Source organism: Anas platyrhynchos, chromosome 6, assembly GCF_047663525.1.
Source record: "Anas platyrhynchos isolate ZD024472 breed Pekin duck chromosome 6, IASCAAS_PekinDuck_T2T, whole genome shotgun sequence".
Lineage (NCBI taxonomy): Eukaryota > Metazoa > Chordata > Aves > Anseriformes > Anatidae > Anas > Anas platyrhynchos.
In genome coordinates, this window is record NC_092592.1 from 23,692,120 (window position 1) to 23,716,293 (window position 24,174).

General features: G+C 37.5%; 1 protein-coding gene and 2 long non-coding RNA genes across 11 annotated transcripts in view; 2 read left to right on the top strand and 1 right to left on the bottom strand.

Annotated features, from left to right (window-relative positions):
* Window positions 1-11,775, top strand: part of LOC113840898 (kinesin-like protein KIF20B) — a 41,635-nt gene extending 29,860 nt beyond the window's left edge. For 6 of the 7 annotated variants that reach the window (XM_072039575.1, XM_072039578.1, XM_072039576.1 and 3 more), the window contains exons 27-34: window positions 972-1,148; window positions 2,068-2,229; window positions 3,199-3,309; window positions 4,343-4,546; window positions 6,868-6,945; window positions 7,762-7,909; window positions 9,223-9,377; window positions 10,717-11,775. In XM_072039575.1, coding sequence (XP_071895676.1) covers window positions 972-1,148; window positions 2,068-2,229; window positions 3,199-3,309; window positions 4,343-4,546; window positions 6,868-6,945; window positions 7,762-7,909; window positions 9,223-9,377; window positions 10,717-10,794 — 1,113 coding nt within the window. In that variant the 3' untranslated portion in view covers window positions 10,795-11,775. Of the gene's footprint in view, window positions 1-971; window positions 1,149-2,067; window positions 2,230-3,198; window positions 3,310-4,342; window positions 4,547-6,867; window positions 6,946-7,761; window positions 7,910-9,222; window positions 9,378-10,716 lie in introns of those variants that run through there. The other variant, XR_011810032.1, reaches the window with a different exon arrangement.
* LOC119714875 (uncharacterized) overlaps window positions 1,579-24,174 on the bottom strand; it is a 101,769-nt gene continuing 79,173 nt past the window's right edge. Inside the window, exons 5-6 of one of the 3 annotated variants that reach the window (XR_005262119.2) lie at window positions 12,776-12,881; window positions 1,579-2,215 (exon numbers count right to left, since the gene is read on the bottom strand). This is a non-coding gene — a long non-coding RNA (uncharacterized lncRNA). Of the gene's footprint in view, window positions 2,216-12,007; window positions 12,882-24,174 lie in introns of those variants that run through there. The other 2 variants (XR_011810054.1, XR_011810051.1) reach the window with 2 other exon arrangements.
* On the top strand, window positions 12,879-22,225 carry LOC140002739 (uncharacterized). Its single transcript, XR_011810062.1, has 2 exons — window positions 12,879-14,596; window positions 14,662-22,225. It is a non-coding gene; the product is annotated as an uncharacterized lncRNA (long non-coding RNA).

Consider the following 24,174-nt stretch of genomic DNA (forward strand, 5'->3'; position numbering starts at 1 on the left):
GCAGAACAAATTTCATGTCAAGTACTAGCAGTATCAGCATTTGAGAGTAGGTTACGTTTGTCAAAGTCCACTCACTTTCTTACATGACACAAAGCCCAGATGAGATGTTCTCCATATGGAAAAGGGAAGGAGGGTCAAAGAATAAAAAAAAAAAAAAAAAAAAAAAAAAGGAAAAAAAAGCATAGTATATAGTGTAAGCCATCAATACGGGATCTACAACTGAAAATGAATTGCTGTTTAACGAAGCTAAGGAAACATATTTCGAATAACAATTTGTTTCTTGGGTCTCCTATAAATCTTCTATAAAAATAGAAGCCTATAAGGCCTTAGAAGGATGAAGAAAGAATAATCAGAAGGTGGCAAGAAAAAAGCTTCTCTCCAGATAAAAAGTAAAAACACTTGGTCAAAATGCCAGTGTTTTGCTCCCATATAGCTTTCAAAACAGTGACTGATAATTTATGAAAATATAACTACTTTGCATGCTCACAAGCCTGTTGTCATGTCTGCGACTTCTTAAGCACATGAAACTGTATGAATCTGTACAGTCTACAGAACTATATTTATTATCTAGAAGTAGTTAGCATTGATTTTGTGGACCTGCAACCAGCACAGAAAAAACGTTAGGAGCTTAGTATTACTATTACTCTGTTACTTTTCCTGATGCTTGTTAATAATCACTTTAACAAACAGAGGTTGAGGTTCTTTGGGAAAAAAATCTTTCTTCACAAGGAGAAATAGACTGAAAATTGAAGCATGGTTTGCTTTTGTGTATTTGTATACAATATATTTCTAGTTCTGCATGTCCTTTTTAAGATGTAAAAGCGCTCTCAAGTTTGCTAAGGCCATAAAATAGCACTAACTATATGAAGCCAAACTGTCAGAACAGTTCGGATAGTGTGTAGTAGTAGTGTTCGTTTTTAATCTTTTCTCCATTTAGGAAAGACTTGCTGCTTAATCTTTTCTCCATTTAGGAAAGACTTGCTGCACAGCTGGTGGAGAAGGACAGCGATCTTAGTAAGTGGCGTGAAGAGAGAGATAAATTAGTAGAAGCTTTGGAAGTACAGCTCAAGACTTTGGCTTCTAAGACCATACAAAAAGATAAAGAAATAGCAGAACTGAAACAGTCTGTCCTAAAGGATTCGGGAAAGGTCAGCTTTTTTTTTTTTTTCTTACCATGTCAATTGCTTCCAATAAATTCTGCAAAACACTTTTCTTACTCACCATTTCAGCTGTATTTTTGTTCTTAAACATGGTCATATTAACATTTGCAGCCAGCTTAAAATAAGGCTGGCTTTATGTTCTTTTGAAACTGAATTTGTGTTAGTGGCTAAAATTTCAAAATATTTAATAGTACAAATAAATGCACAAGTCAATTTGATTCTTTGTTTGCAAAGTTGGACTAAAAATTTTAAAATGACTTTTCCTGTAGCTTGTAGGACTTTGCCCCAGGCTAGGCTGAACACTTAATAGGAAATAGTTTTCTCTTTCTTCAGGTGCTTTTCTGATCTAACATGTAGAGTGGCATGAGATGAAAGAAATGAGGAAAGTTGAAAGAAAACAATGGAGGCAGAGAAGGAATGATTTCTCAAGTTTTTTTTAATTTCTGTGTCCAGCTCTTAACCAGGATAGCAAATCTAATTAGAAGCATACGACTTCAAAAGCTAAACAGAAGACTGATTTAGTTATCCCTTCTCTGGATATTTGACCTCAGTCTCTCCAGGTGGACATGCTTAAAACAAAATGACCCCAACTGCTGGCTCTTTCACAGCAGCAAGGACTTAATGGAAAAAATAGAAAGCCAAACTTCTTAGACCTTAGGGAAGATGACTGAAGCACGTAAATAGAGCAAAATAAAAATCGTATTACATCTTTCCAGGCTATGTGACTTATTTACTTCCAATAGTGGCCACACAAATAATTTAAACTATCGTAGCTTCCGTTTGATAGAATTGCAGGCTAGAACAGAAAACTAAAATTAATGCTATTGAGTAATTGCAGTGCTGCTCATGTATATGTTAATTCTTTTTGCCAATCCTGTAATTTGGCAATTTTTACTATGTTTGTTAGGATAATGAAACTGTGATAGAACTAAGAAAACAGTTGGCTGATAAAGAGGACTTCATAAAGGAATTGAAAAAATGCATTAACCATGAAAGCCTTCAGTTTTCACCAGAAGTACCTTTACATGAAGAAAGTCAAGATACAGTGGATTTACCTGTAAACAAAGAGGTATGATTAGTACATACTAATGTTTGTTATATTTAGAGAAAATAATTGTAATAATTGTTGTTCTGTTCCTTTCTCAGTATATATTTATGAGATACTGGTAATATCCCAAAAGTTATAATTTCAGGAACTTCCAAAATGAACTGTTAAGTGTATTTTTTAAAAAAAGTTCCCATGTTCCCAAAAGAAAAGGTTGTGTAGGTTATCATGCATTCTCCACTAATCTTGCTGATATAATTCTAGTATCCAGATAATGAAATTTGCAAGCTCTACCACATTTGTCTGGCTTGAAAGAAAAAACAAGTGCTGCTAGACTTCTCTTTTGATCATCCCCACGTGTCCAAGCAAACAGCATGACCAGCGTGATTAAACAAGTTTGTGGCTGGTGCTATTATTACTATTGGAAGAAATACATATGCAGTTCTCTTGTTTATGTGGCATGAGGAAAAGGCCAGCAATACAGCTTCAGAAGTAGCTTCTGTTTTGTTCTTTCACTTACTTTCCTGTAAAATAGTTGTTCCCAACAGCAGTGCTCACATCAGTCCCATTCTGTTTGTTTGAATTGACTTAATTGGTTTTACTATTCCTGCTTCTGTGAAGGGTTATGCGTGGACACTCACTACTTATGAATGAGGAGAAAAGCCAACTGGTGTTGACAGTCATTGAGAGTGCTGTGGGAGCAGGAAGGGAATAGATGACAAGCTGTCCAGAATCACACACCCCTAGATAGAATTTCCCTTTGCCACTTTCAGAGACAGAGTATTGAAAAAGATGGACTGTTGCTGAGACCCAGCAGCTCACATCTTACAATCACATCATGATGTTACTTGCTTCTCAGACTTGTGCTGTCTTTTAGTCTAGGTGTTCATGAGGTGTCTGTGCTTGAGATTTTATAAATTTAGAGAACTCAGTGTTTTTTTTTTTTAAAGTTCATCCTATAGGATAACTTTTATTCATTCTAAATATTTACAGTTTATGAAGAAACGGAGTGAGATTAATCCAATCACTGGAGACACTGTTCCAATAAGACATGAAGTTAAGGAGAATGATTCCAACAGTGCTTCTTCATTAAGTGAAACTGAGGTTGGTATGGAACTTTAAACTGGAAAGTTTTATAGTTGTATAGTGTATGGATTTGATAAGTAAAAAAATGGGTAGGAAACAGTGTCATGTCTGAACAATTCTGAAGTTATTCTGCAGGTATCTTTTGACGTGATCAGATTGTCTGATTTGAGAGCTTTTGGTAGCACCAAAAGCTGAAGAAACGTAACTTAGTGGTGAATTTTATCTATGTGCTTTTGAAAACTTTCATTATAAAGTAGCTGATTAGATAAGCCACCTGGAAAAACACTTCTGAAGCTATGTTAGCTGAGGATGCTAACCAACCCTATGCAAATCTTTGATTGCTATCTTTCATAAAGTAGCAGTTAGATAAAGAAAAATGTTATTATTAACCAACTCATTCTTGGAAATGCAAGATGTGTGCTTCGGCTGTGAGGTGGTACAAGAGAAAATCTTCAGCTTGTTGACAGCGTTGCTGTCTGAATGCCTGGGCTTTCTCCAGGGAAAAAAAGTGATGAGACTCCTGCAGATTGAATTTGGCTTGTAGCTTGCCAGCTGGACCTTGTTATTTACACAATTAACTTCCATAGTGTTGAAGGAGAAGGGCAAACTCTCTGAAGATAGGCTACAGAGAAATTCAATTGTTCTGTCTAAAGCTCTTGTATCTGCCTAAAGCTCTTGTACCTGCCTAGTTCCTAAGCAGCAGAATTGAAATGGACAATCATGTCAATTCTGCAGCTGATAGCTGCATAAACAACCCAGTTGTTTGTGCCCTTGAGGAAAACGACCTGGGAAGTATCAAGCTGAATTCAGCATGGAAAACTTAAGTTTTTATTCCAATCTATAACTGGAAAAAAATAAAGACCCCCTAGAAAATAAGGGTTAAACTCGGTTATAATTGGAGTAGAGTTCTTCTGTCATAAGAACTCCGTAAACTAGTATCTGAAAAATTGATTGAATGCTTACTTCACGTATCCTTTTCCAGGGGGGATTGCATTATATTTTTATCTCATAATTACTTAATTTGTTTCCTAAAAATTTCCATATATTGCAGGAGCATTCAGAAACTGTCCTTGACTCTTCTGAAGTGTCCACAGAAAATGGAAGAACTAGTCGGTTCCCAAAACCAGAGATGGAAATCCAGTTCACACCTCTGCAACCAAATAAGATGGAAGTAAAGCATCAGGGCAGTGCCTTACCTGTGACAGTTAAAATGCTCAAAACAAGAAGCAAAAGGAAGAGTGACGAAATGGATGAGGTATGACCTAGACCAACTAACAAAGTATTGTGTAGTTTTTCAGTGTATTACTGTGATACTTTATTAGAAATTTATTATCTGATTCTCAATGAGATTACCGAGGTCTACAAATACCTCTATATCAGGGAGGGGTGGGGGTGTGAAAGAAGTTTAAATAGACATGAGTGGTGGATCTCCAGTGTGTGTTGAATAAGGCCATAGACTTCAATATATCCAGACTCTGGCCCCATATCCCTGCCTTGCATTTCCTCTTTGCCTTTTACACTGTGCTCTCCCTGCCAGTACCATTTGCTCTGTCCCCAGCTCTCATTTGTGGGATTGCAGACCAATTCTACAGAATTGCTAGTTTTGGCTTCGGCAACTGTTGGTTCTCTCCTAATACCTAATTTCAAATTAAGCTTAATCAACACATTCCTGAACTCCAAGGCCATCTCCTTTTTTTTTTTTTTTTTTTTTCCATCATATGAGGGGCTGCACAGAACTGCACCAGCACCTGAACCTGCTGTTTTCTGTAGACTTGAATGAACTGAAGATGAATTAAGTTGGGCTAGGTTATATGCTGCAGCCTTCTTAATGTGCTGTATGTTTGTATGTGAGCCTGAGACTCCACTGCAGTTCAGGATGGTATATGTTGTTCCCTGCACGTTACCAGCATACTTTTCACGGCATTAGCACCAACACAGCTATCTCAAGGCTACCTAAATACCACAGTTTGGTCTTAGGGTTTTGTACCTGTAATGCTACTTAAGGGCCTTATTTGAATCTGTAAGGACTTACGGACTTGACAGGTTAGTAAGAAGGAGGTGACTTGTGGATGACTTGGCTAATGTGTGATGTCTTTCAAGTGGGTGAGCTTGTCCCAGCTGGAGAGTGAAACATTTGCTTTTCTAGCATCTCTTATTCAAGCATTACCAAATGATAACTTTATCTCAGTGAAGTAGTTGAGGAAAATAATCGCATCAGTGATTTAGTGTTCAACAGTATTTCTATAAATTCACTTGCGTGTTTTTTTGGTTTTTTTTTGCAAAATGCGTAACCTGGATTGCAAAAATAACTGTTGAAAGCTGCGTAAGTTAAGTTACCTGGAATTTACGCTTTATTCTGGGTTAGTGTCCAGAGTGGATTTAAAATATTTGCATCTTAAACCAATTTCATTCAGGAGTAATATCCATCAAACAGATGGAAAACTTGAAGTAAAAAATAACCACCCTTCTGAAGGCACTGGAAAAACTGCTGAACCTTATCTGCAGATGAATATATTTCATCTAATGTGCTTATCCACCTTTTTAAAGACTGCTATAACGATTCACTTAAATCCTTTCATAGTATAATGGTCCATACCTTCATGGGATAACACTTAACTAAACTTAGAAATGTTACTTAATTATGTAATGCTAACTTATTTTTATTGCTGTTTTATTCATCTGAATATTACTCTTAAATATTTATTTTTGCATTACGTGTGCCAAACAAATTATGAAATTATTCAGTAACTTTAACGGTGTCTCAAACTAGTGATGGTTTTTAAATTCCTCAGAACTGAAAAGCGTATTGTCAACACTAAAGTCAGGGACAAATTAAAAACTATTAATGGTGAAACGACTATTTCTTGTTGACCTTAAATTATTTTTTTGCTTTTAGAAATATACAAAATTGAACCTTGTACAGAGTACAATCTTTAACTGAACAAATTAACAGCCATGCAGACCTATAACGGCATCAGAAAAGGGAGAAGAGTATTTAGTTATCTTATCTGAAATCCATTGCATTTCTTCTCTAGACAGCTGTACACACAAATCAGCTTTTTAGACTTCCCATACATTAGCTTTCTATTTTAGTCTAAAGTATCCAAGCGTGTCTTTAATAGAATTGTCGATGTGCAGTTTTGCTTCACATGGATCTTCAAAGAAAAGCTTATGTAGAGAGATGCCTTAATTCTATTGTTAATCTGTTAGTAACAATCTGTTTTTATCATTGTCACCATAAACCTGAAAGCAACTCAATAAATCTAAGTATAAATTCAACTTACATGTTTGCTTGTTAAATACCTCAATACTGGATGTGTACGAAATAATGGAGAGAAGAGAATTTCAAATGGCAGAATGGTTTGCCTACAGGTATTTCTAGTTCCTTTTAAGTTTATTTAGCATTTGAATAGTTACCACTATCCAATTATCCATATTAGCAAAATATCCAAATATCCACATTAGCAAATACCTCCATACTGTTAGCCATAGCATTTAAGTTTAAGCAGTGGTTGTTTATATGACAAATTATTTCTGGAAGAATCCTAGCCAAAATTTACGTATTTCTTTTCCTAGGATTTTGTGAAAAGTGAAAACAAGAAAAATGAAAAATCTATGGCTTTTAGCTCACCTTCTACAAGCAACAAGAAAACGGTTTGTTTTTTTTTTTTCCTATTTTTGACGTATTTCTTCTTCTTTTGAAGTATTTTAGTGTTTTTGAAGTTTTTATTTTTATTTTTTTTTTACTATTTTTGATAGTTTGGCATTTTCTGTAATGCATTTCTCTAACTTTCTGGAGATGTGAAAGGAGTGAACATTATTACTCAGCAATATCTTATCTCACTCAAGAATATATATAAGGTTTCTTAAACACTTTGTTCCTCTTAAATCCTATAGGCTAACCAAGGAGAGAGTAAGTCTGTTTGCCAAGTGTGTACTGGCTGTATTGTATAATGATCTGGAGGAAAGGATGTTGTTGAATGCTGAATATCAGGAAAGTCAAGTTTGAGTGTATCAATAAGTGCTGTTGTAGGTGATGCTCTTGAAGTAAAACTAAAGTTCATTTAAATGCATGTCACTTAAATACACAACAATTACAAAAATGTCTTCAGGCTGCAGTACTATCCTGGGCAAGTTCAGAGGGTGGGTACTGTATTTTTTTTCCTATCAGTTTCCTTATATTTTATTTATAATTAGAATGGTTTGTGTAAAGAAATGCTCTACAACCTGGAATTGATGTTTAAAGAAACTGTTTTCAGGTATTTCACTCGTGCCCTGAAATACTTGAAACATTGACAACTTTTTCTGGATATAGAATGAGATACTCCCACAGCGAGCAATATAGACCAAAGTGGTGTCAGTAGCAAAGCTCAAAATGTCAGCTTAAAAAAAACCATTGAAATAAAATGGAATTAAATTTGAAAATAACTCAGACTTCAGCTTAAACACTGGTCTTGTATTTCTGCTCAGGTGTCTACTACACAGACGTCTAGAAAAGAATATTCTCTAAGAAAGCAAGAATCTACATCAAACAAAAGGTCAGCTAGAAAAAAGGATGGAACACTACAAAGGCTTGGAGGCTTTTCTCAGAGTTCTCCTACTATTATTCATTCTAAAGGTTTGTACAGAATAAATAAGACTTATTCTGTGTTTTCTGGGCATTGTGTAATGACGTGTTTCTACTGTGGTCTGTTAATGTGCATGTTATTAAAGGACATGTCTGCCATGTTAAGTAGTTTATGAAATAATGGAAACTGAATTAGGGACTGCTATGTTGAATCCTGCAGAGTGGAAAAGGCTATCTTGATTGCAAGGACCATACAGTTCTAAAGTTTTGGTTAAGTGTAAAAGGTAATCTTGGTGGGATTAGAGGCCACTAAGAATTAGGAGGTGAACTAAATCCAAATTCAAAATCCTTTGTATTTCCATAAGTAATCCTTTTTTTTTCCATCTCTACCTGTCCATGTTTTCTGTATAATGTGTAATAATGACTTTTGATGCATGTATTTGTGAGAAGATTAGTTCTACAGAATATGAAAGCTATATGATAATACAGAGTACATTAATTGCCATATTTTATTGATGATCTTCCTTATATTTAAACATAGTTTTGGGAAGATTAACTGCTAGGCATCTTCACTGAAGAACCTTTTCTGTTCTTTCCTACAGTAATGTACAATCTGAGGTTCTATGGCTTAAAAAGATTAGCAGAATGCATAAAAGATGATCAGTTTTAAGTCCCAAAAGACATTCTTATCTTGCTGGTTCAAACATTCGTTCAAACATTCTGTGTAGATAGTGAAAACTGAAGATCTCTGCACCAATTTGAAAAGTTGCTACAAAATACATGTTATTTCTGTGTTCTAAAATAATCTAGTTGATGATAGTGGGATTGTTCAAAAACTTTGCAGGCTTATATCTATTCTATGGGGACAGCATATCAATAGAAACCAAATTCAGATTATTCAAAATTTCAACCTGGAGTTACTTAATTCAAGTAAATGGGTTTCAGTTTTTAACCTTCATTACCACATCTGGTATTTTCTTTCCCTATTTGCATAACTTAGTATTTCTGGAGTTTTCTTGTTTTCTTCTAGCTCATAATATGCAAGTACTCATCTCTTTAGAGATTTAGTACTAGTTTGAAACTATGTAAGTGTATAAACTTAGGCCTGCTGTCCAACTCCTGCTGAAGTTTAACTTTTAGTGACGTCTGAACCTGAATTTATTTTAATATCCCTTTTGAACGTATACTTTAAACTCTTGCATCCAAAAAGCTGTTTCATCTGTAGAAACCGTGGTGGTGAAATAAAATGTTTGAATGTTTCCACTTCATTCTGTTTATTTTTAACTACTTCTTTTTGTATTCATTACCTTTTTGAGGCTCACTAAACCAGTAAGATACTGATTTATGACTTAAAATTCTCCTAGCAAAGAAGCAGATGGCAACAATAAGCTCTCCAAAGAGCTCTCCGAAGTCTTCAGAACCAGAAAGTCTCAAAGGAAATGAGATCAAGCCCAAACGAGCTAAGAGAAAGCTGTATTCAACTGACATTTCCTCCCCTCTAGATATCTCTGCTTCTTCAGTAAGTACTTACAGGTTACTCTAATGTAATATATTTCTATAATCTTTGCTCAAAATAAGCTATAAGGGGAACAGAACAAACTTGAAAGTCTGGTAAATTTGCATAAGGGGTTTGATAGTACTGAGCATTTCTTGATTATACCTAGCCATTCTTTTTGGTAATGTTTTCCTACTGTTTTATTTTATTTTCTATTATCACCTCTCTTCTGCGTTTGATTGTGACTTGATAGGTGATATAAACAATCTTGGAGATCTCTTTCTGTTTGGAGCCATAAGTAGCTTAGTTCTGGTAACGGGGAATGTGAATTATTCTGCTACAGTAGTTGAGTCATAATGTATGTGTTTCTTCCAGCAATTAACTGGCATAACATAACTTGTTATACTATACTACTTATGCTATGCTAGTTAACTATAGCATAAAGAAAGAATAGAAATACAGGCAATTTAGGGATCCATTAACTTGGAACAGCATGATCAAAGCACTAAAGAAAATTCTGCATGTACAATTAACTTTGCAGTGGAAGTGAGTGCTTAAGGTAACTTCAAATTCCATTTACGTCTAGCTGATCTTCAGGTTACTTTAAAAAGTTGTATACATCTGTGCTTTTCCAAAGTACACTTTAGACAGCCTGCTGGGTATGCTTGAGCTGTGTTCTCCTGTCTAAGCCAGTTTATGAAGGGTCTTAAGTGCTAAGGCTCGATGTACTGTTCCTGAAATGCGATTTCATGGCTCTCAGTAGCTATGGTGCTGGTAGTACTCCTGCTCTATTGGAACTACGTCTTTTAAATCTGTTTAAGCCTTTCTTCTATTCATGATGGTGAGCATTTGTCCATGCTGCGTTATCTCATTGAATTTTCTTCATTCAAATTGTATGAATGAAGGAGGCAGAAACCAAAATGTTGTTTGTTAGAAGATGAAGAAAATGGGACAGAACTACAGAGATAACAGAAACTGAGAAACATGAAATTGAAAGGAAAAATGAAAGACGGAATTCTGGGAAAGTGAGAAAGCCACAGAAGTTTAAGCTATAAATGTATTTTGAACACCTCATTTCACAAAATGAGTATTAGAGTTAAAAAGTTAAATTTGCCTTCAGATTTTCTTGGACATTTTTTAAGATAAATGGAATTTTGTATGGTCATAGCATTTTTGTTGCTTCTAATCAAGCAGCTGTAAAATGGTCTCTGTCCTATAAACACCTGGTTAAAAGAGAAGATGTTTTCAGAATGAAATTTGCCTATTATGGGGAGAAAAACATGTAGTTGATTACATGAGTCTAGAAGTGTATGTCAGCCTTCTATAAAGAAAAGATGAGTAACTCTTGAAATGTCTTTTTCAGATTTTTATAGAACAAAATGAGAAGGAAAGTGATCATCTAATCATCAAGCGACGTCTCCGATCAAAACCAGCTAAATAATCTTGCAGAAGCATGATTGTACTTCCTAGTCAAGGCATGCTTTATTGTATTATTTTAGCTGATTGTATGTAGGAGGTGATAGATACTTTGTCATGCTACTAAGCTGGTATATAGATATGTAGAATATTCCTGATGGTTTCACACTTTGACTTAATTAAAATTGAAATAAGCTCAAGAAAGCTTGTATCTTTTTTTTTTTATAGGAACTGTTCCTTAGTTATCCGTTGTTCAGTGATAACTATGCCTGTGAAGAACGGCTTAAATTCTTGTTTTCAGGTGGCTCGTATACTTACCCTAAATTTGGGGTGGCAAGGTTAGGAGGAAGAGTACACATCATGACTTGTGCATCCTTAAATTCTTTATAATCCCTGAAGGAGTATTAATATCCATAAATGTAATCTGGTATTTCAAGTGACACAGTTTGGTGTAGACGTCTGAAAGCTTATTCTAACCATCCAGTCCTCAACTAGAACAGGTGCTTTTTGTACTAAGAGTTTAGTTCATAATCAAATCACTGTTCTTCTCCAGCTCTTCCGTTTTCTGCTGTCTGGTCCAGGTATCTGGACTAAATTCTTTCAGGACTATAGACGAGTATAGCAGTGAAGACTTACCTGAGGTAGATGCTACTGATTTTTAGACAAGTGTCATAGCTGGAACCATAGTAAATATGCAAGGTGAAGTCATGTAACGCTCTTACACAACGGGGCTGTACTTGCCACATTTATTCTTTGTCTTCCTCAATATTTCATCTGCGTTGTTCCATGTTTAGCAGATGTTTTCAGTCAGCTGTTCATCTTGACCCCTAACTTGTTTTTCCTGAATAATTTCAGTTAATTTTAGAACCCATCAGCATGTCCTTGTTTAGCTGGATTGTTCCTTCCATTGTGTGTAACCTTGTGCTTGCCTCTAGCAAGATTCATATTCCATCATGTTGCTTTGAATGACAGTTTGATTGCTTATCATTAAATCAGCAGAAGCTTATAGCTCTTGTTTTACAAAAAAAAAAAAAAAAGGCAAGGTAAAATGCAGGATTGAAAGGATTCTACATCACTTGATTTTTGGATGTATGATTTCTTTATTGACTGAGATGTATGGGGAAGTAGTAGAAATACCTTCAGCCACTTGACATCTCTGAAATTGCTGATTGGTAATGTTTGTTCTTCTCCCTACCAAATTTGAAGTTTCATAGTTTCAAATCCTTAATGCTTTTAGCTTTTGTGGGTTAAAAAAAAAAAAGCAAGTGAGAACTTTATTTCAATTAATTGCTGTGTTAATTGCAATTTAGTCATTTGTGCATCTAACTAGAATACAGATTCTATTAACTAAGTCAAGCTACTATGACCTACAGGAATTCTACTGTATTTCACCATCTGCATTGTCAACTTTTCTAAATTCTCATACTTAGTATTAGAAGCTCAACAGTGTTGCTGAGCTATCTGGAAACCATATTTTTTCCAGAAAGTAAGCTGTTCTTTCAGAAAGCCATTTGAATAGATGTTTTTAATACAATTGCCGAGTACTGTACATTAGAGTACCTGTACTTACACAATTTTGGTATTTGTCTATTTCACTTATTCCAGGGTATTTGGTTGCTAGGATAGCCTCTGTAATTGTAGAAACTGCACTGAATTAAATTCATAATTTAATTCAGGTGTGGTTATCATACTTCATAATTAAAAATTTCTAATATTTGCAGAGTTAACACATTTCCTTTGCTTTGGTCAAGGGATTGTGATTTTTGTGCTTACTTCCTACAACTCTTGAAGGTTGAGCCTATATGTTAGCCTAGAAAATGAATCATGCTCTGTGTACTCCATTGTCCATGTCAGGAATAAAAGTTCCCTCCTGAGTAGGAAGAATGTGACTGTCAAAATGTGATGTTAAAAACAAAACACTAGGAAAGCACTTGTTTGGTGATATAATATGTTCACTTTAAATTCTTTGGAAGTAACAGAAAATGCCTTTTCTTGGCCAGGCTTACAGTTAGCTTGATGTTGTCCTCCTTTCAGCTCCTTTTCTGGGGGACCAAGCACAAAGGTGTTTTAGAACATCACCTTCCTTTGTCTTCTGACTTTTGCTGATAAATGCTGTAGGTAGGTAAAAGCTGAGCATGAATATACCTCCTCATTTATTCTAAACTTTCTTATCAACTTCATTGTTTGGCTTGGCGTAAAGAGAAGACACCTGATATTTAAGTCTCGTGAACTTTCCATCTGCAGGAAGGCATAACCCAGTGGTGTTCTCTGATGTATGTACCGCTTGTGCATCACTGGCTGAAGAGGAGAATAAGACCTAACTACAAAACTGGGTCAAGCAGTTTAGGATATCAATACTGATATCCTAAGAGAACTAAAATCTCACAAAGGAAAGTCTCTTGGGGTAGCAACAGTAACTTCCCTTATTCTTTCCAAATTTGAGGAGACCTAGTTGCTGGAACTATCTGAAATAAGACCATGTAGCTTGGTATTGATTGTTTTCATATATTGAGAAATTCTGATACTTAAAATGAAGTTTCCTTTTCCCAGGAAAGAATGAACTTAGATGACTATAACTTCAGTAACAAACTTAGCCTCACTTTTTGTTGTTTCCCATACGAAGAAGGAAACTTATGTAGCATGAAACATTTCAATTTCTGATCTAACACCAGAGTTCTGCTAAGTGCTTTGTACAGGCATGCTATTGTCTCTCAATCTGGTTTTAAAATTGAAGGTAGTGAAATGCCATTCTTATTTGGATAGCAGCAAGCTGGAGCTGCTTTAAATCACCTGTCAGCATACAGCTCCTTTGAAAAATCACTTTCAAAGGTTGCAAAGGAGCTGTTACAGTATTCAGTCATTAAGTGCGTGTTACAAAATGTGTTCACACAGCAAGTGATGCTACACTGTGAAGTAATAGGTGATACTGGCTGGGAAAAAAAGAAAAAAAAAAAACAACAAAAAAAACAACACACAAACCAACAGCAACAAAAATCCTTTTCATAAAGACTAAACTTCCAACAATTGATCAAGCAGTTTGTTTTAATAAGTGTTCCTAAACATGTCTGTCACTGAATAGTTTCTTTAAAGCATGTCATGCTATAAGGAATTCCCAGAAAAATAATGTGTTACAGTTGTATCAGGCTGTATAATTTTTCCAATGGATAAGTTACATCTTGAAAAGACTATTCCTTGTTTACCTCTGGCTAATTTGGGGGTGAACTGTTTTTTTTTTTTTTCTTCCTCTTCATGGCACCCTGATTATGGTCATAGCAAAGGCTTCTGGAATGCTAATACTACTGGAAGGCACTACTTCATACATTTCAGGCTTTCCTTTGGCAAAAGAAAACAGGGAGGAGCAGTGGCAATGTGATCAGACAGCTCACTAAAATGAGGGTAACTTTCTAGTATTTAGAGCATGGATTTATTTTCTGCTCGTTTCTGTGAGAAGCAGAGTATTTCGGGGGTGTTTCTTCAGTAACAGGATAGTTTTCTATAATATGCAAGTACTTGAATGTTCTTGCAACTTGACTAGTGCTGTGAAAGAACCAAAATCAAGAAAAAACGGGCCTGCTTGGGTGGGTGTGCACATCTGCAGGCCTGCTGAACTCGTGTCTTCCCTACAACAGCTCAGTCCCCAGAAGATGGCGCTGAGGCACCCTTCTTTGCCTCAGCTCTCCCAACTGAGATCTTCAGCTGGGAGGTGCAGGAAGGCAGAAAACGTGGGTGGGTTTTTTTTTGTGGGTGGGTTTTTTTTTGTTTGTTTTTTGTTAACTAATCCACTTCTCATCACACTTAGACAAGTGTTGTAGAAAGTGGTTAAGGAGGTATTGGAGAGGCATTGGGGAGGCAAGGACAATCCCCAGACATGGACTGTATATTGATTAAGGAGGTATTGGGGAGGCATTGGGGAGGCAAGGACAATCCCCAGACATGGACTGTATATCTCGAAACAAGACACTGGAACTCATGATAAGGAAGCGGCAGACGGACAGAGAAACAAATGTAAGGACTATAAATCTCAAAACTGGACATTGGAATTCATTATAAAGATACAACAAACGGAAGAATTGGCAACAACCAGCTCTCGCAATTAAGAAACGTGCCAATTCAGCAGATTCCTGACCAAAGGTGAAAAGTACACTGTGAGGAAGACTCGGGGTCTTCCTCCCAGAGACCCCTGCCCACAATTGTTGGAAGGCTCTACGCAGGCGCAAGGTGCCAAAAGGCTAATTAGCATGAGAAGCGAGGGAAGGCGGGGATAGGTAATGCATATGTATAGGCGCTTGTAGAATATTGATAGATTGATCGTATAAATTCAAGACTGCTTTCCGCTCTGGGTATGCACGATAGGTGGAGAGATCCCCCGTGCATCCAGCGCTGCAATAAAGAATATACCACTTAAAGGAATTTCGGCTTCGATCTTTGAATCAATCTGGCACCCCAGATGGGACTACCTCTCTGCCGGTCCGCAGGACCCGCTGGGGACAGGACTCCCTAGGGTACCCCCGGGATTTCCCGGAGGGACTCCTCGACTCACCGGATCACTGCGGAGGCAGACAAGGACCCCATCATTGTAAGTGAGTATATTCTTTATTCTGGTTTGGTTTTCTGGTAGACCGGTCGTCTGGAGCTGTCTGTAAGTCAGAAGGTGATCTTCTGCGAGGCAGTGTTTGGTATATACTTTGTGGTTAGCACCATAAGTATAAGTTTGGGGACCTTAAGGAAGGAGCTCGCTTTCAGGTCCATCTGGAATTGTGTTGTCTATTTCGGTTTTCTGACTCATGGAGTATGGTATTTAACTCTGGTTATTGTTACTGTGATTTTGGCTATTTTTCTGGTGGTAATAGTAGGTTCGTGGCATTGTTATAAGAGAGATATCGTTACGGTGTTACACAGTTCGGTTTTCTGACTTATCGCATGTGGAATTTGACTCTGACTATTGTTATTGTGATTTTAGCAATATTGCTGGTAATAGTAGCTTTGTGGCATCGCTACTGAAAGATATTGCGTGCCTGTAATTTTGTGAGTGATACGTTTTTGTGATACATTTTTGTAAGTGATATGTGTATTCTGAAAGTGTGAACTGGAAAATGGGGGGGCACACAAGCAGTGAAATTTTAAAGAAAAGTGCGTTAGGATGTGTTTTGAGTCACTGGAAGGATATTGGAGGATCTGCCGGTGGAAGTGTGAACAGGAAAATATTGATAAAATATTGTAATCAATGGTGGCCGCTTTATAAGCTGGAATGTGGAGAAAAGTGGCCCCTAAATGGAACTTTAAACTCTAATGTTTTGCTACAGTTAATGTTGGTTTTGAGAAGGAGAATAGGATGAAATGTTGTATACTGATGTTGTTTCAGCATCTTGGTGGGAAAAGGTACGGAATTAAGTTGGCCCCTGACTGAGCCTTTGATGTTGGCATTAGAGAAGTACAGGCTGGAGAAAGATAAAGGAAGTGTTATAAGGGTTGTTGAAAGTGTTAAAGGTGTTTGAAGTTGAATGAGCAGGGAAAGAGGATGTAGGAATGTTAATAGTTCTGCCTCTGCTCTAGGCAGAGATCTTAAAATCGTGGGTGTTAGCCCTTTGGGGCAAAGGGATCATGATGGGTCCGAGAGAGAGAGTTGTTATGGAAACAGAAAAGCAGTTAACTCTTAAAACAACCTGAGTTCATGTGCGAGCTCAGATTACCGATGGGACCGCTCAGGGAACTGTGGACAACTGCATTCCCCTGACCGACCCCACTGAGACCCTAATCATCCCTAAAATTATGAACGGCTAAGTAAATACTAAAATCTGGATGAATTGGGAATTGAGAATATGCTTCCAACAAGGTCTAAAAGAAACCCCTATGGAATTTTTGGACCAACTCTGAAATGTAATGAAAATAAATAAATAAATAAATAAAACAAAACGGTTTGGACCTGGCTTCGGAGGACAAATTGACTAGCCTTTTTCTAGGGTAATCATTGGTCCCTGATTTCAACAGGAATAACGGGGACCTGGGGAATCTACCCTAGCGGATCCTCCACTGATTATAATGAAGCTAGGGGAGGAATGGAAGTGAAATTTCTTATTGAGATGGGGCAACGTATTCAGTTCTAAATCAAGCATTAATGCCTTCACAGAATTATTATGTTAGGGTAAAAGGTGTGTTGTGGTTTAACCCGGCTGGCAGCTAAACACCACGCAGCCGTTCGCTCCCCCTCCCCCTCCCTCTCTGGGACGGGGGAGAGAAATGGAAAGTGAAGCCCGTGAGTTGAGATAAAGACAGTTTAATAAGACAAAATAATAATAATAATAATAATAGTAATAATACAATGATGATAATAGTACCACTACTAATAATGTGTACAAACGAGTGATGCACAATGCAATTGCTCACCACCCGCTGACCAATGCCCAGCCTAACCCCGAGAGCAGTCCGGCCCCCTCCCCCCCGGCTAGCCACCCCTATGTATTGTTTAGCATGACGTCAGATGGTATGGAATACCCCTTTGGCTAGTTTGGGTCACCTGTCCTGGGTCTGTCCCTTCCCAGCTCTTACTGCAACCCCAGCCTGCCTGTTGGCAGGACAGAGCAAGAAGCTGAGATGTCCTTGGCTTGGTATAAGCACTGCTCTGCAACAATTAAAACATCAGGGTGTTATCAACACTCTTCTCATCCTAAGCCAAAACGTAGCATTCTACCAGCTACTAGGAAGAAAATTAACTCTGTCCTAACTGAAACCAGGACAAGGTGTAACCGAAAAGGCTTATTTTTGTGAACCTTTGAAGTACAAGTTAGGGAAACAATGGGGCATACACAGATTTTTATATACGCCTAACTCCTCATGGGCACCCTTAGGTAGAGATTTATTAGAGCAATTAGGAGCAGAAACTGTCGTTGAAAAAGGGAAAATGAAATTAAGAATAGGAGAAGAACAACTAATAAATGTGTTAAGCTTGGCACTAATACAAACTGACCCTAAAAGTGAAATACCTTTAGAGATCACAGATCAATATGTCCAGGAGTTTGGGCTACCGAAGTCCCTGGAAGAGCTAAAAATGTGACCTTAATAATTATTAAATTAAAGCCAGGAGAGAAACCCGTTAAGGTTAAGTAATATCCTTTGAGGATAGAAGATAGGAAAGGAATTAAAGAGATAATTGATAAATTTTTACAGTATGGATTATTGATTGAATGTGAATCAGAATACAATACACCCATATTGCCAATTAAAAAGGCAGATGAAAAAGCTATAGGTTAGTTCAGGATTTGAGGGCCATAAGTAAAATCACTGAGGATATACATCCAGTAGTGGCAAACCCTTATACTTTGCCGACTAAATTAAAGAATAGTCAAGTCTGGTTTACCGTACTGGATTTAAAAGACGCCTTCTTCTGCCTAGGCTTAGCCACAGAAAGCCAAAACCTATTTGCCTTTGAATGGGAAAATCCCAATTCAGGCAGAAAGACGCAGCTTACGTGGACATTACTACCTCAAGGATTCAAGAATAGCCCCACTATTTTTGGAAACCAATTAGCAAGGGAACTCGAAACATGGATGCCTCCAGACACTGAAGGTGCTTTGTTACAATATGTAGATGATCTCTTAATAGCTACCGAGACTAAAGGGAGCTGTATTCAATGGACTATAAGTTTTCTTAATTTTCTGGGTTTAAAATGGATATCAAGTCTCTTGACAGAAAGTCCAGCTGGCTCAACAAAGTGTGACCTATCTGGGATTTGAAAGTTCGGGAGGACAACGAGAACTAGGAACTGAACATAAGGAAGTCATTTGCCGGACTCCAGAACCTCAAACGGTAAAGGAGCTACAAACCTTTTTAGGAATGACAGGTTGGTGTCGCCTTTGGATTTATAATTATGGACGATTGGTAAAGCCTCTATGTGAATTGATAAAGATTAACCAGTCAAAGTTAGTCTGGACTGGAGAAGCACAAAAAGTCTTTAAACAACTTAAACAAGAATTGATGATTTTAAAATATCAAGCAATATTAGTAGAACAAGATGATGTGGGAATTGTGGTCATTAACATCGTAAATCCAGCTTCTTTCCTTAGTGGAACTCTGGATCAACCCATAACCCATGATTGTATAGAAACAATGGAGACTGTGTATTCTAATCGACCCGATCTTAAGGAAGAACTTTTAGAAGATGCTGACGAATCTTGGTATACTGATGGAAGCAGCTTTGTGAAACAAGGACAACGTAAGGCAGGGTACGCCATTACAACCACTCAACAGGTAATCAAGTCCAAACCATTACCCCCTGGGACGTCCACCCAGAAAGCAGAGACAATTGCTCTTATGCGAGCACTGGAACTAGCAGCAGGAAGGAAAATAAATATTTGGACAGATCCTAAATATACATTCGGCATGGTACATGCTCATGGAGCAATTTGGAAAGAAGAAATTTTAAAATTGTTAGAGGCTGTAAAACAACCAGAAAAGGTAGCTATCATGCATTGTCAGGGACACCAAAAGGGGAACACTGATTTTGAAATTGGAAATCGATTGGCAAAGGCTAAGCGGGCAGCTGAAATAACTGAGGTGAAGGCATTGTCTTTGATACCAGATGGTAAAATCCAAACTATATCCAAATTATACAAAAGAAGACTTAAAATTAATTGAAGATTTGAAAGGTAAAATGAAACCAGATGGACGAGTATATTTAAAAGATAACCACATAATAATACCCTCTAATTTGACATGGCTCATAGTTCTTACAGAACACAATAAAACACATTGGGGAGCTGGCACACTGCATAAGAGCCTGAGTCAGATATTAGTGGAACAAAATTTATATACAACAATAAAACAAGTAACTCAACAATGTAGCATTTGCTTACACAATAACCCCAATACCAAGAATAGAATAAAATTCGGAATAATCAGTAAAGGAAATTATTCGGGGCAACTGTGGCAAATTGATTTTTCCGAACTCCCTAGAAAAGGGGGGTATTGTTATTTACTGGTTCTGACTGACATGATTTCAGGAAGGCCTGAAGCCTTTCCCTGTCGAACAAACAAAGCAAGAAGAAGTGGTTAAAGTCTTGTTAAATGAAATAATACCATGCTTTGGGATTCTAGTAGCCATGTCTTCTGATAGAGTTTCACATTTTTGTGTGCAAGTGGTACAACAGTTAAGTAAGATTCTAAAGATATTCTAAAGACAACTGCATACTCTTTATAGACCGCAGGCAAGTGGACAGGTAGAAAAAATGAAACATTTAATTAAACAACAAATAGCTAAAATCGGACAAGAATCTAATTTGTCATGACCTCAATCCCTCCCTTTAGCATTACTTAGAATTTGAGTTAAACCTAGAATAAAAGGGAATTTGAGTCCCTTTGAAATCTTACATGGAAGGCCGTATCCATTTCTATTTAGTGGAGAGGATCGAACGCAGTTAGGATTAGAATATTTATATGCATATATAACTGAACTTCAGAAATAATTAAATAAAGTACATAAATTTGTTCTCAGGACCTGGGCTAGACGATTGGATCAACCAATCCACCCTTTTAAGCTCAGGGATTATATATATATGTAAAGACTTTTTCAGGACAACCCCTAGAGGAAAAACGGAAGGAAAGTGGACGGGACCATACCAGGTATTACTGACAACACACACCGCCATTAAGATTAAGGAGCAAGCAGCTTGGATCCACGATTCAAGGGTGAAGAAGGCCCTGGCGAGGATATGGACCACGACCCCAATTGGACCAGCAAAATTGCGTTTTTCCAGATCCTAATGATTGTGGGGGTGTGGTTGTCAGATTTGGGATGGGCAACTTGGGACAAGAACTTACACCTGACCTTAATACAAACTGTATCTCAAGTGATTAATAAGACGAACTGTTGGGTATGCACCCATCTGCCAGAGCATGGGAATAAGGGTATATCGTTAATTGGGATTCCCTTGCCTGCAAACTTATCTTGGACTAATTTGTGGGAAAACACATCTTGGGGTCAAAAAAATATGAAGAAGTTTTGGAACTAGAAGTTAGTAGCTTTGTGCCATTGGAATCTTACTATGTATGTGTACAAAGGTGTAACCCGCCTAAGGGTATGGGAAAACAGGATTGTATAAATACGGGTACTACTTATGTGGGAAATCAGACATCTTGTAATCAAACAATTGATATTAGTACAACTAGCAGTTGGGCAAATTCAACCAGCTGGCCAGTTCCAGAAGGAAAAGGGTGGTATTGGCTATGCAATGATACAGCCCGTAAGGTCTTGCCCGAGAACTGGATCTTGGAGCAGTAGTCCCCAGTATGACAGTACATGATGTAGTGCCTCGAGGTTACTTGAGAAATCATATCTGGAGAATCAGACAAAAATTAACAATCCATTGATAAAGAGACACACCGCTTTTCATAGTTTTGTTCGATGGTTTATCACATGGTTAGGAGTGAGTGAATTGGAAAAGGCAATAGTTAATATTTCTGCAATTATAGAGAAGTTAGAAAACAAAACTCTGGATGCTATAAAGGCTCAACAAGAAGAGATATCTAGTTTATCACAGGTAGTATTACAAAATCGGATGGCCCTAGACTTGTTACTGGCCGCTCAAGGGGGAGTCTGTACAGTAATAAATACAAGTTGTTGTATGTATGTAGATCAGAGTGGAAGGATCTCTACCGACCTGGAAGAAATATGGAAGCAGACAAGGGTCCTACCTGAGATCAGTAAAGATGATCTTTCATGGAGTTTTAGTGAAATATGGAATAAGTTAACCTCCTGGTTGCCCAACTTCCAATGGTTGAAACAAGTGTTCATTGCTCTAATCACATTAGTAGTGTTAGGAATATTTGTGTGCATGTTGTTTAGATGCCTGCTTTGTTGTGTTACTGTATATAATGAAAGTATCTGATGCAAAAGAATTTGCATGGGAAAAGAAAAGGGGGGATTGATTAAGGAGGTATTGGGGAGGCAAGGACAATCCCCAGACATGGACTGTATATCTCGAAACAAGACACTGGAACTCATGATAAGGAAGCGGCAGACGGACAGAGAAACAAATGTAAGGACTATAAATCTCAAAACTGGACATTGGAATTCATTATAAAGATACAACAAACGGAAGAATTGGCAACAACCAGCTCTCGCAATTAAGAAACGTGCCAATTCAGCAGATTCCTGACCAAAGGTGAAAAGTACACTGTGAGGAAGACTCGGGGTCTTCCTCCCAGAGACCCCTGCCCACGTCCCAAAGACCCCTGCCCACAATTGTTGGAAGGCTCTACGCAGGCGCAAGGTGCCAAAAGGCTAATTAGCATGAGAAGCGAGGGAAGGCGGGGATAGGTAATGCATATGTATAGGCGCTTGTAGAATATTGATAGATTGATCGTATAAATTCAAGACTGCTTTCCGCTCTGGGTATGCACGATAGGTGGAGAGATCCCCCGTGCATCCAGCGCTGCAATAAAGAATATACCACTTAAAGGAATTTTGGCTTCGATCTTTGAATCAAAAGTGTGGAACGAAATGTTGGTAAAATACAGTCTAGGTCTTCACTAAGAGACCTACTCAGTTGTTTTTCCCGACTGCAATGATTACTACACGTGCACACAAGCATTAAGCATACAGCCCTGTTACAAAGGATTTTCTTCAGGACATATTTTGTGTCATACGCTTAAAAGTCTGGACGGACTCAGAAGTCTGGGAGGCTGTAGTTTTCCTCACCTTTCCAGGCGAGGCCTGCTCCATGACATAGTGTTGTGGTTCCCCTTAAGGGCTACTGACTTGCATTGTTGGTAGTGGGAAATCCCTCAGCTTCTGAGCTTCTGTCATCTGTGGTTAGCATCTCTATTGCAGTGGTTTCAGTGTCCTACCTCTGTCACTGCTGGAGATGCATGTTCTTCTCCAGTTCTTCAGCCATAAACTATCTCTCATCTTCATGTACCCACCCTAAGAATTGTACTGCTAATGTTAGGTTTCAATACGTAGTTTACCAGTTTAGGTTTCTGTGCTGCTTCCTTTACATACTTTTCAATTAATTTAAGTAATCAAAATTCTTCTGAACTATCTAAAGTCAAAAGCTAGACTACCTTCTGAACATTCATATACTGGCACCTTGTGTGTGCAATGCTTTATTTTTTTTTTCAGTTTTCTTGTAGATAGTCAGAAAATTCAACTGTTTGAGCAGATGCACAGAGTAACCAAAGGCTCCATATTCTTTCATTTCACTGCAAGTACGTAATTCCTATCCAGCTGTAATTCATAGCCAGTGACTCTAATAAAGCTGAGCTTCATTCAGCACCTGATTTGCTGCTGGTTCAGTACCACATCCCATCTGTGGTCCATCTGGCTTCTACAAGAAACCCTCTATTTTTTTTTTTCTATTGTACAGTTTCACGCAGCAGAATTTCATGGAAAGGGAGGAAGTTCAGAGTTGACCTAAATCTTCTGTGGAAGTCAATAGGAATAGGATTTCTTGCTGCAGTTAAAGCTGCACGCTCTTTAAAGCCTACCTTGGCTTGTAAAGCCAGATGTGCCAGCTCAAGAGGAGTTCATAGGTGAAATTGTTAAATGGATGTCTAGTGCTGTTCCTAGGTAAATGTGTTTGTAACAACGTTTAAGACTTCCTCCTCAAACTTGTCTCAGAGAAGTGCAGAATTATTTATGACAGCTGTATATTTACAGAAGTGGCATCAGTTTCACCATTAAATTCTATGGAGTCCCATGAAGTGAAACCATTTTACAAAGTCTGTCAGAAGCTGTCAGCAAGCACAATGTCTCACAGGCACGTAAATAAGGCCTTTAGCCTTGTTTCAGCTGTGTAGTCTTATGTATACGCATGCAAACATCAGAAACTGCAACAGAAGACTACCAGAACACCACTATCTAGATAAGTCCATCAGTCCCCTAGTAATATTGAGTCTTACCTAGTTCTCTAGTCAAACACTGCTATGTTTTGTCTTCCCTGTTGTTTTTGTCAATTTTAACAACAGAAAATGTTATTTATCGTAAACTGATTATATCTATAGGTCATTTTAGTGAAAACTTAAAACTGTGGTTTCAGGATTGAGATAAAGCATTGGTTCGTATGTACTGATGCCTACTGTAACCTGTTTATCTCTTGCTGCAGGCTAACTTTTCAGAGGAGTTTACGCACTAATCCTTCATCTTATTTACAAGCGAAATTCACACTGAAAAATTCATTAGGCAGAAATAGAGTTTCTCCAAGGTTTAAGAGAAAACATAGGATATCAGTTTCTCTAAGGAAGAGTTTGTTTCTGAAATTGCTCATTTTAATACTTAGAGAATCACAGTAAGCTGAATTTTTATTTTTCTCCAGAGATGTTGACCCAAAACAAAAACTATTCCTCTAGAGGGATTTAAAACATGTTTCAAGTAAGTGCTATAAACTTGTTCTATTTTTGAGTGAATAAGGAC